This window comes from Magallana gigas, chromosome 5 (assembly GCF_963853765.1).
Source record: "Magallana gigas chromosome 5, xbMagGiga1.1, whole genome shotgun sequence".
In the NCBI taxonomy this organism is placed as follows: Eukaryota; Metazoa; Mollusca; class Bivalvia; order Ostreida; family Ostreidae; genus Magallana; species Magallana gigas.
The window spans coordinates 21,157,313-21,168,658 of NC_088857.1; the positions used below are offsets into that span (position 1 = coordinate 21,157,313).

Genomic DNA, 11,346 nt, shown 5'->3' on the forward strand with positions numbered 1-11,346 from the left:
AGCAAGCAGTTGAGCATCTGTTCCAAGGGCTGAAGCTTTTGCTTTGCTTGTTTGATAGGGATACTGTATAAGGAAAGAATTGAAGACTGGCTCCCACACCATTAGAAGCAGCCATGGCCAATCATCGCCAAATAAAACTTTAAATATAATATTATGTAGTTATTATTTCATTGGGCAATTCTGAAAATTTAATTTGATTTCTGTATTTCATCTTTGATGAATAAATAGTTGGTCTTCTTGATCTTGATCTTTTTGAGAACTGCATTGCTCAATGTGTAACATTAATATGAAATAATCCAGGGACAAAAGTGGCACAATGTTTACCTTAAGAATATCTGAAGAAAATTATTTTTTATACAGTATCTATTTGTTAAATTGTTCAGATATTTTGTATATGACTCAATAAAGTTGATTTTGTCGCTGCTCAGGCGAGCAATGTGGCCAATAGGCCTCATGTTTTAAAAACAATTGGATGTGAGGCAGACACAGATTAGTTGAAACATAACACACGTTTGTATGGTCACTTTTAATGAGGTAAACTAATTTGAAAATTTGGAAAATGAAAACGGGACTAAAACCAGGCGAACAGTGTGGCCCACGTGCCTATTATTATATACAATCGTTTCTTACAATTTTCCAGTTTGGAGCAATACTATGAATATCTGCTAAAGCTAACTGTATCTAAAATAATGATAATGTTCAGTCACTAAACTTCCTGTCGCCTGCGTGACCGGTCCTTTGAATAAGACCGAAAAAATTCCCCCACTGCTTAATGTCCCTAATGCCGAATTGATAAAATACCGCTTTCCACCAGCGACTTCTTAGTCAACAAACTTCCCACCCGAGTGGTATCGTTTCTTATTGGGTTTACAAATTGCTCATCTCCCAGGAGTACTTTCAGTACTTTGATTAAATTTGTTGACATTTAGGTGAGCGGACAATTTTTTTAACCTGCGCCTCTTTAAAATAATACTATTATGTGAAATTGAAAACCCGAGCTTCTTTCAGCCTGATATTTAAGTCCCAAGTCGCAAGAAGTCGCCTCTAAGTAGGACAAAGCAAGTATCTAACCTTGAACATGCACAGAACTTCAACCTGAAAATAAATTTATGCAATTTTCTATCTCTTGCGTAACAAAGGCTAAAAAGTCAGGTTAATATAAACCTCATCTGACTTAGAATATCAAACGTTTCTGACCACACGACTCGAACATGCTGGATTTAATGTTAATCTTAGTTTTGATCGTACTTTCTCTATTTTATGGCGTTCAAAAGCTTGTGAACTACACGACCAAAAACTTGACTCCGGGACCAAAAGGATGGCCTGTTGTAGGAATTCTCTTTGAATTTGACATTCTGACTCTTCATCTAAAACTTTACGACTGGACGACCAAATATGGAGAGATATTTCAGTTTGATTTGCTTGGAAAGACGTTTGTTAGTTTAAACTCATCTGAAGTTCTTAGAGAAGCGTTTAACCAAGAGCCAAATGCCACTGTGACAGCAAATCGACCGCCATTATTTTTAGGCAAGTACGTTTTGGAAAATGCTGACGTTGTTTTCGCCCAAGATAATGCAGTTACAAGACGTAGAAAGCTGGGCTACCAGCTACTTCGGGCATATGGAGAAGGCCTGTCTTGCAGAGAATCACAAATCAAGGAGAACATCATCTCCGTAAAGGAACTTATACGGTCCAACGAATACAAGAACAACGATCCAAGTGATATCGTTGAGGAATTTCTGCTAAGTACGGTTGAAGTTCTGGTACGTATGCGCTAGTATTAGGCTCATGTGATCCGAAGATTAGAAGTGTACTTCTAATCATCCTGATTTTGATCTGTTTGTAATTTTTTAAAATATCACTTTACACATTTTACATCCTCTCTAGAGCTAGACGTTATATATAACATTATTTAGTGGACTTTTAAATTTTAATGAACACTTCTAAGAGACATGCTTTTTAAAAGCAAGACGATAATAAAAATTTATTTGATAATTAATAAATAGGTAGATGAAAACATTTTATAATGGAAATTCAAATGCGTTTCATTCAAAATGAACAATCTCAGAGTATATATATCCAGTAAGGGGTTGTAGATGATCCAATATATCCATATCTATTTCTAGATCTGCTGTGTGCTGAAATCTAAGGCATGATTATAAGAAATGATAAAAACATTTATGATATATTAATTTATGGAAAAGAATATAAACTCTCTCAATATGCAAATGATGTATCTGTAACATTCGATGGCTCTCCAACATCTATGAATGGCCCAAGACCCATATTATTTTGCAAAATTATCGAGAGTAAGAATTAATATAAAAAACCCCAAAATGATTTGGATAGAAAGTAAAAAATTTTCAAATGAAGTCTTTCATTGCTCAAGATGGAAACTTGACTGGAAAAATGATAGTTTTGATATTCTTGTTTCGAGATTAAAAAATTACTTAACCAATGAAAAGTTAAAAGGCTGACACCAAAATGCAGACTTATTGTTCTTAAGACACTAATTATAGCAAAATGTATCCACTTAGCTCTTGCATTGCCAATGTCCAATGATAATTTTCCAAAAGATTTTGAAAACGAAATGTTTGAATTTCTATGGAACAGTATTACACATAAAGTAAAAAAAAAACCATCAATATCTTTCAGGGGAATTTAAAATGATAGACTCAAGGGAATTTATAACTCCACTAAAATACACATGGATCAGGAGAATGTTGAATTCAAAAAGTAAATAGGTTCCATTACTCGAGTCAATAATTCTTTGTAATACTCGTAATCTATGAAAAAGAGTAATTTTTTTTCTATGATATATGTTAGACTATTTAAAATCCTCTCTGGAAGAGGTTTTCTTATGCTGGACCAATGTTTATGAATTTTTTTTTTAAAACAAGAATAACCATATGGTACAAATATTAAACAATCTTAAAATTCAAATAGAAAATAAACCTGTCTTATTTAAACACTACTTTAAAGCAGGCATCTTCCTATTTTGTGATTTATTTGACCTTGATGGAAATTTTTAAGTAACGAGCAAATTTTAGAAATGAAATATAAAAACAAACTTTATTAAATACTGTGGAATCAAAAAGGCAATGACCTCAGATTAACCATATAGCACTTTTTGATAGAGTTTTTGGGCCATATACTCCTTCTTCTGTGAGAATATTTCATTAAAATGAAAAACTGGTGTATAATAGTAAACAATATATTACAGAAGAGGCAAAATGGCAAGTTAATGGAAATATTTTTCAGATAAATATAGTTGAACTTTCTTTTCAAGAAACACAGGATACGTAACTCTTGTGACTTCCATTCCAATTACTCCGAAGAATAGCTCAAACTAATGAACATCTCTTCAAGTTGATATTCTGAATTCTACAACTTAGCGGAGGGGGTATATCATCGCTAACTCTGTGTGTGTGTGTGTGTGTGTGTGTGTGTGTGTGTACAAAATATTGAGAACGAGGCTGTAAATAACCTAATTGCTAAAGGTTAAACGTGTGTTACTCACTACGTACTACGATGTAACTATTGACTCATACTTAGCAAAAACCTCACATTTGGACACTTGCTTAGGGATAACAGCTAATTTTTTTTTAGCCCAACTAACGTAAAGGTCAAATTTAATAAGTAAGCATCATAACGCTAAGATTTTGTCTTATCAATGAAAATACTTTACGAATACTTAAAGTATTATAAATTTCAAAATTTGAAGAACCCTAGAAACATTTGTTATATCTAAATTAGTACTGTGGTGGCGATATTTGTGGATATTAATTTTTGCTGGTTGAATGAACAATTCTTGTACAATGATCCTATCAATACAGTGTGTAATAAACTACAAAGAACACTTAAGGACGTTATTTACTCAGGGTTTTAGTTCTCAAATCCGGATTGTTAAAAAGTTCAATTTAATGAGTAAAATATGATTTAAATACAAAAAGTATTTATGAAATGAACTATTATTGACATAACAATCGATATTTTTACTAAATTATGGAATTAGGCTCTGACAAAGTTTGACTTTTAGCAAAGCAGAGGAAATTCAGATAAAATTTTTCAGATTTTGTTTGCCACTGAAATATTTTTGATAGAACTATAATATTTAAAGTTAAGATTTCATTTGTTAGTCAACATAATTTTGCATATATTCTGTTGGTTTTATCTTGCTTTTTCGTTTAGATAATCGTATGGCACACACTACAAAAATATTGAAAAATGCTTAAAAATGATAAAATACACCATATCTCAAAATTTTGATCATTGACCTCATATAAATTTTATGCCAGGAGAGCAAGGTCATTATACTTAGTTTAATACTATAAATGTTTTAGCATTATCATCATTCAGTTTTTTGTTATATTGAATCAAAAATGGGTAGTAATTTGAAAACTGATAGAGGAAATTCGGACTAGAATACCCTAAAAAATTGTGAATGAAAACTTAATTCGTTGTATCTATTGAATGTCACTACCATTCATAAACTGTATTTCATTTGTCAAAGAATTAAGCAATTTGTATTATTATCACAATTAAGAAAATCTCAATCATAGAGTAAATTTTTTTATGGATTTTTCTTAATTTTTCAAAAAATATTCAATGGCCATTAACTCAAAAAGTAGGTCATTGACCTACTAATTTGAAAGTGAAGAATAACACTACCATGTAAGGTCTACAACACACAGTAGTTGGTTTTTCATTATCATCAGTGGATTTTTTTTTCATTCTGAGTAAACGTCATTCTTAATTCGTGAATTAACACAACCACAAAATCCAAAAAAATTGGCATTCAGGGAACGTCTCAACTGCCTTATGTAGATAATCATCATAATATGATAATACTTAAACATTAAAAGCTAATACTTTAACATTACATGCTGATACTTTAACATTACATGATGGTACTATCACCGGGAAATATATGGGGTTTCTATAAATCCGGCGACAATAAGACTAAAATGCTCTAGATGTTAAAAAGCACTTTATTTGAACTTTAGGTCGGTAGGGTGAATTCTGGAAATCCAAAAACTACACCCGAACAATCCGAAGCCTAATTCTTGACTCCCGACAATGGTGTATAACACAATATAAATAAGAATTGAAAACAATAGAAATTAGCACTTAAGCACGAGTGACATACCGGTATGTCATAGAGTAAAACTTCAATATGAGTGAGTCAATTAAATCAAAGGTGAGGTGTAAGAGTTAATAAAATAATTAAGCAATTATAACTGAAGTGAATTATTGTCTTGTACAAAGGGAAAGGTATATTTATGAATAGATAACAGTTACTCAAATTTCACTCCATGATAGTACTATAACATAACATGCTATTACTTCAACATTACATTATGGTACTTCAACATTTCAGCACGAAATGTTAAGGTAACATCATGTAATGCTGAAGTATCATCATGTAATGTTAGAGTATCATCATATTAAGAAGAGTATCTACATAAGGCAGATATCGCGTTCTAAAAATATTGAACTTTTTAATAGAACACAATCTTATGTCTAATTTCCTTTTCATTTTACATTCAGTCTGTTATTTCATGTTTCAAACAATTTGGACAAAATATGTTCAGTCGATAAGTTTTTTAATTCCTCATAATAGAAAATATATTAGATATCTAAATTTCAGAAAATGTAACAAAATATTTTTATCATTACATGAAGTGCTCAGGAACTAGCATTATTCCTTTGTTAGATCATTGGGCGAAGTTTTGGTAGAAATGGAAAGTTACAGAAAATCTTGCATAGACTTGACGATTTGATCCAACTGGTGGCAAACCCGGGGTACGATGCTGTGTATGGGGCCCTGCCGTTTCTACGTCACATTTCTCTCCCAATATCCAGGAATATTACCGAAATTCACAAAACAAAACAACAAATGATAGAGCATCTGGAGGATCTATCGGTGAGCGGTTTTATGTACTGACACATACATGAATCCTAAAAAGGGCTTTCCATTGGATTGCTTTTATTTTACGTCACACTACACGTGCCTCTGGTTTGCTAGAGAGAAAAAATATAGAATCGTCGAAAATTCACATCTAATTTTCAATTTGTAGAAAGAAGACACAGATAATAAGGGTATTTACCACACGCTGAAGGACGTGATGGAGGTAAGGGATGACGATGGCAAACAAAGGTTCACCCAGGAAAACACTAGAAACTTGCTTGTGAATTTTGTGGCTGCAGGTATGTACGAGTAAGCCGATTTTGCTTTAAGATAGCCGCAGAACTGTAGCTCTACGGGAAATTCGGGTCGACGGGCCGTGGAGCTACAATTCCCACAATTCCTGTTTATTTATAGTGCACAAAAAGATGCGCACGGTTTTGGACATATTAAATTTATTTAGGAATATATTCTGTAAATGTTTTTATAACAAAAAATCCTGAAAATTTTTACTACTGATTAATACTGATTCATCATTTATTTGCCTCAAACGTTTTTTTAACACCCTAACCGACATCGGGTATTGAAGTATGTTTATTTAACGTCGGGATCAAGAATCGCCATTTTAACCTGTAGACAAACCACACCGCTTCACTTCACGTGGCAGGTGAAGGTGTTTAAAAGATATTCAGAGGCAAGTAAAGTAATGACACCTATAGTAAAATGTCTCAGGACTGAGTATTAATTATTCACGGAATACATTCCCAAATTGGTTCATTAAATCCAAAAACGCGCGCATCGTTTTGTGCGCAATAAACATAGATATTTTTGTATGGATAGAACTGTTGCTCCACAATCCGTCAATTCGTATTTTTCGTGAAGCTACAATTTCGTAGCTAGCTTGGAATATGAAAAGTACGAATGCGAATTTTAAAAACTTATTACACTGTAGCTAATATTTTCATATAAATATATATTTCTTTAAAAATATTTCAGTTTCTTCTTGTATCCGAATTTGAAATAATTCTTAGTAAAATTAAAACCAATTTCTAACATTTATTCATGAAAATACTTTTATTTAGTCCATGCTATTGCCATTCCCTCTAAATTACCTCCATAACTGAAAGGAAATCTGCCTTTTATTGTAAAAGATATTTAAGCAAAAGAATTCTTTGCACCAAGTTTGGTTGAATTTTGGCCAAGTGTCTTGTTCAAAAAAGCTTACTTGAGTTTTAACTTACACAAGAAAAGGAGTTAGCAGTATATTTTGCTTCCGATCTTATAAACAATGTTGTTTCTCCTCACCATTCGAAAATAATTGTTAAAGAACAAAAATATTACAAACAATTTTGTAATAGATTAATTAAAATGATGATAAAAAATACTCGATTTGAATATGAATTATGCTACTAAACAAACCTAACCCTATAATTTTATCTAATTATCAGTACTGTATAAACTGTTTTTCTCCCCAATTAATTCCATTCCATTTGTAAATACTTAATTTTAAAATCATCTAAAAAAATTATCTTTTAAGGTATGTTATATTTTTTCGTTTTTTATTGCAAATTTAAATTTTTTACAGAGTGTGATTCCAACAAATACTCCTTGAAATATATAATATTCCTTATTGTCAATCTTTTCGTTTAAAGAAATATCCTCTAATGTGTTACTAATGTTACTAAACATCCTTAATTTGGTATCAACAATGATGAGTTTTCTATTATCAACATGGCTGCATTTAAGTAGACTTGTACAGGAAAAAGGCGACTTTTAGCTGGGCTGCAAAAGTAAACAAAAACACCGAACAGCATCAATAGGAGCCTACGCTTCTCTGACGCTTTGCCGACATAAAAACATGAGAGAGAGAGAGAGAGCGTTAGTAAGTTAGAAGCCAGTCTTCTACACAATATGCATAATGACATGTCAAAAGAGCCTGTTCAGTACTTAAGTACTTTGATAAGATTTGTAATACTGATATGAATTGATGAAATGCAATAAACACTGAAAGTAATACTAATGGCAATGAATAAAAACAGGCCTTTTATCAACACGAGGAACAATCATGTCCATGATCCAACTTCTTGCAAAAAAACCTGAACTGCAGATATCATTGCAAAGAGAGGTGGACAATGTGATTGGTTCCGACAGAGAGCCCAGTCTGGCCGACAGGAGGAGCTGTCATCTGACGGAAGCGTTCATCATCGAGTCCATGCGCTACATCTCACTCGTTCCTCTGGCCGTTTTTCATGCTGCGTCAGAGGATGTAACAATAAGTGGATACACCATTAAAAAGAACACAATCGTGAGTAAAACTACCATTTCTACGACATTTATATAAGTTGTATGACCATTCTTTGAGCACCAACTTTTTGTTGTTATATAGTAAGGCGAGAGCAAATATTCGTTTTCGAAAGAAAGTGATATCAATTTTGTATGTAGAGCCATTGTTTGCAAATTGAATTACACTTGAAATTATGCGTTTTACAAAATATATGAAAATTGGTGCCCAAAATTATGAATGAAACCATAGAACGTGTTTTACTGAAAAGTTGGCGTTGAAAATTGACTATCTTCATCAATTCTTTTATCGAGACAAATAATATATTTGTTTATGGGCGTTTAACGTTTATTAAGATTAACCACTAACCTTGTTATATTTTACCTCTGAAAGAAATGCTGAAACTTTCGTAGGAAAAAGACTTTAATTATAGATGACTTTTCTCAAAGATCATACCAAACATTTGGACAATTCATCACAGCGAAAAAGAGTTCGATGATCCATTTCTCTTTAAACCAGAGCGGTTTCTTGATGATAAAGGACAATTGTTGCCGTCAAATGACCCTGTCCGAAAAAGGTGTGAATTCTTATAATTGACCTTTGTTCTTTTTAGCATAGTTTAGTCTTATCTTCACAAGTTTTGTATTCATTTATTGATTTTTTTTTAACCCAGTCAGTTCATATCACATACTTAAAAAAAAATTAGAATACTGAATACTAAACATACTCAGTTATTTGATAGATACCGATGTGTTAAAAAAAATTTCGACTAATGCATACCTTTTTTTTATTATTAGTTAATATCAATGACAACCACTACAGAAAATATAAATTAATTTACTTAAATACAGAATAATCTATTTTTAGAGAATTTGTTTTTGGATTAGTGAAAACAAATCCGCTTAATGAATAATTTTTCTTTTCATTTCATTATCAATATCGATGATATGGTTGATAACAACCACTGCAGAATATAATGATTGATTTACTTAACAAAAAATTAATCTATTTTCAGAGTGCTTGCTTTTGGAATAGGAAAAAGAAGTTGTATTGGAGAAGTATTCGCAAGATCCCGCATGTTCCTTTTTATAGCTACCCTGATGCAGTTGGCAACAGTGATTGAGCCAGATGGAAAGTCCTTGCCAGACCTGGTGCCGACAGAAATGCTTCAAAAAACATTTCTACAGCCACAGCCGTTTGAAGTTCGCTTTAAGTTACGATCAAAATAGTATCAGAAAAACATATCTAGAGGCCAGGGTTTATATCAATAGCATAAGAAAAACAAAAGACGTAGTACATGTACATTATCATGATCTTTCTTACATATGTATTCTTAAGACATCCATATCGAACAATCATACTGTTTACTATCGAAAAATCGTTGGAAAATCCAAACGGTAAACATGTAACCTCAACATTTTGTTTTCTAAAGTTTATAGTTAAAACTTTATCATGTAAAAATTTAATCAAATATAAATTGATTATGACTTATCCAAAATATATTATATCACTAACTTACATGTATAATTATCAAATCAAAGCACGGTGAAAGAAAGTGTGCGCTTAAGATGTAGATTCGGCAGGAATATGGGTCCACAAGAAGAGTGGAAATTTCATTAATTAATTTTACACATTTTTCAAATTATAACCGTTATTTGGTTTCTGTTGGACGTGGAATAAGTGGCAAAATGTTTGTAATGCAAAAGGTCTTATCATAATATGTGTCTAAATAACGAACATAATGCAATTCATCCGAAATCCTACTTATTTACAGCTGTTTTTATTTGATTTTATTGTCTCTGGGTCTTCTCTTCACAAATTTGAAACGTGGAAAAATGACATGTTTCAGCATTAAAAATGTCGTTTTTAAAAAAAAAAGATGCAGAGATGACCCAGAGAGGACTAATTATGCACTTTTGAGGATGAAAAACAAAGTCCTTTGAAATGACAGTGTTGTTTCAAATACTACTTTACATTGCAAATTGTGTAGTTACGCATAGCTCATGGTTTCGTCCGGGATTAGTGAATACAAACATGCAGTGTTTTGGGTTCAAATTCTACTGGTGATTTTTGTTTTTAATATATTCGATCATTGCTTGCTATCTATTCAAGATATATTACTTAGGTCAGGTACTCTTTACATAATTGCGCTGAAAAATATAGTTTAATTCATCATCAGCAGATACAACATTATAACAAATGTTTAAGATATCAGTGTATATTTTATACTTGAAAGAAAACAAAATTGACGTTTATATTTTTTTCAAAAATCGCCTTTTTAAAAAAAGATATAAATGTGAAGTATTCATATTCCTACGCTATCTGCCTCAGTCTTTCTCACGAAAATATAGGTCATTCTTTGATCGGCATTTTTTCACTAATGAATATTGCTTATATTATTACAATAATCATATAACTTTCATGATTATCGTTCGTTTGTTATAACATAATCTATATTTAATTTTTTTATTGTGTATTAGTGTTTTTCTTTTCTTTTTTCTAATGACGGAATGGTTATGCAACACCTGCACCACATTTGTGATCGCACTCGTGTAAACTCTATTTAAGGATATGTGCACTGTTTGCAGGTGACGTAAGACTGGTGACAGTATTTGCTACGGACATGAAGAACTATACTCGGCAGTTTTCTTAACAAGTTCAGTGATTTTAACTTTGCTTTTAACAGTGATCGTCTAAGCACAGTAAAAATTCAAGTAATTAAAAAGTCGAATATCTTGTTTTTTATTATACACGTACATGTCTATCACTATGGACATCTAATGTGTATGTATTTATATGCGTATGGTTGTTGCAGAATTGTTTATAATTGCTATCGTATATAAAAAAGTAAAAGGCAATATAACGGCTAATGTTTTGTGCCAAAGAGTTAAATAAATATGATGCATTCATAAAAAAAATTATCAGCTTCAAACATCGCATACTAATCATACTAATCTTATTAATCTATTAATCTTATATCTACATATTAAGTATATCTTCGTATCTTTTTTTATTTTTCTTCGTGATTTTTATTAATTAAAAAAATGGTCCCAAGATATTTGAGACCATGTAAAATAAAGAAAAATAACTCTTAGAAAGGATCTTTCAAACCACGATTTTTGCAATAATTCAGTATTTTCTTTAATTTTTCAATTTC

At 31.6% G+C, this 11,346-nt stretch overlaps 1 protein-coding gene across 1 annotated transcript; it reads left to right on the forward strand.

The window, feature by feature from the left end:
* Positions 1 to 1,129: 1,129 nt before the first annotated feature.
* Positions 1,130 to 10,912, forward strand: LOC105332627 (cytochrome P450 2U1). The gene is made up of 6 exons (XM_020069059.3): positions 1,130 to 1,763; positions 5,717 to 5,926; positions 6,081 to 6,210; positions 7,948 to 8,213; positions 8,639 to 8,766; positions 9,205 to 10,912. Exons 1-6 carry the CDS (start codon positions 1,212 to 1,214, stop codon positions 9,416 to 9,418), a joined length of 1,500 nt encoding a protein of 499 aa, XP_019924618.3. The 5' UTR covers positions 1,130 to 1,211; the 3' UTR covers positions 9,419 to 10,912.
* The last annotated feature ends 434 nt before the right edge of the window (positions 10,913 to 11,346 follow it).

Bases quoted from the DNA above. Each gene is read 5' to 3' on its own strand.
- LOC105332627 (XM_020069059.3), top strand. From the start codon at position 1,212: ATGCTGGATTTAATGTTAATCTTAGTTTTGATCGTACTTTCTCTATTT. The intron at 5,927-6,080 runs GTGAGCGGTTTT...TTCAATTTGTAG, and splicing joins AGCATCTGGAGGATCTATCG to AAAGAAGACACAGATAATAA. The intron at 6,211-7,947 runs GTATGTACGAGT...GAATAAAAACAG, and splicing joins TGTGAATTTTGTGGCTGCAG to GCCTTTTATCAACACGAGGA.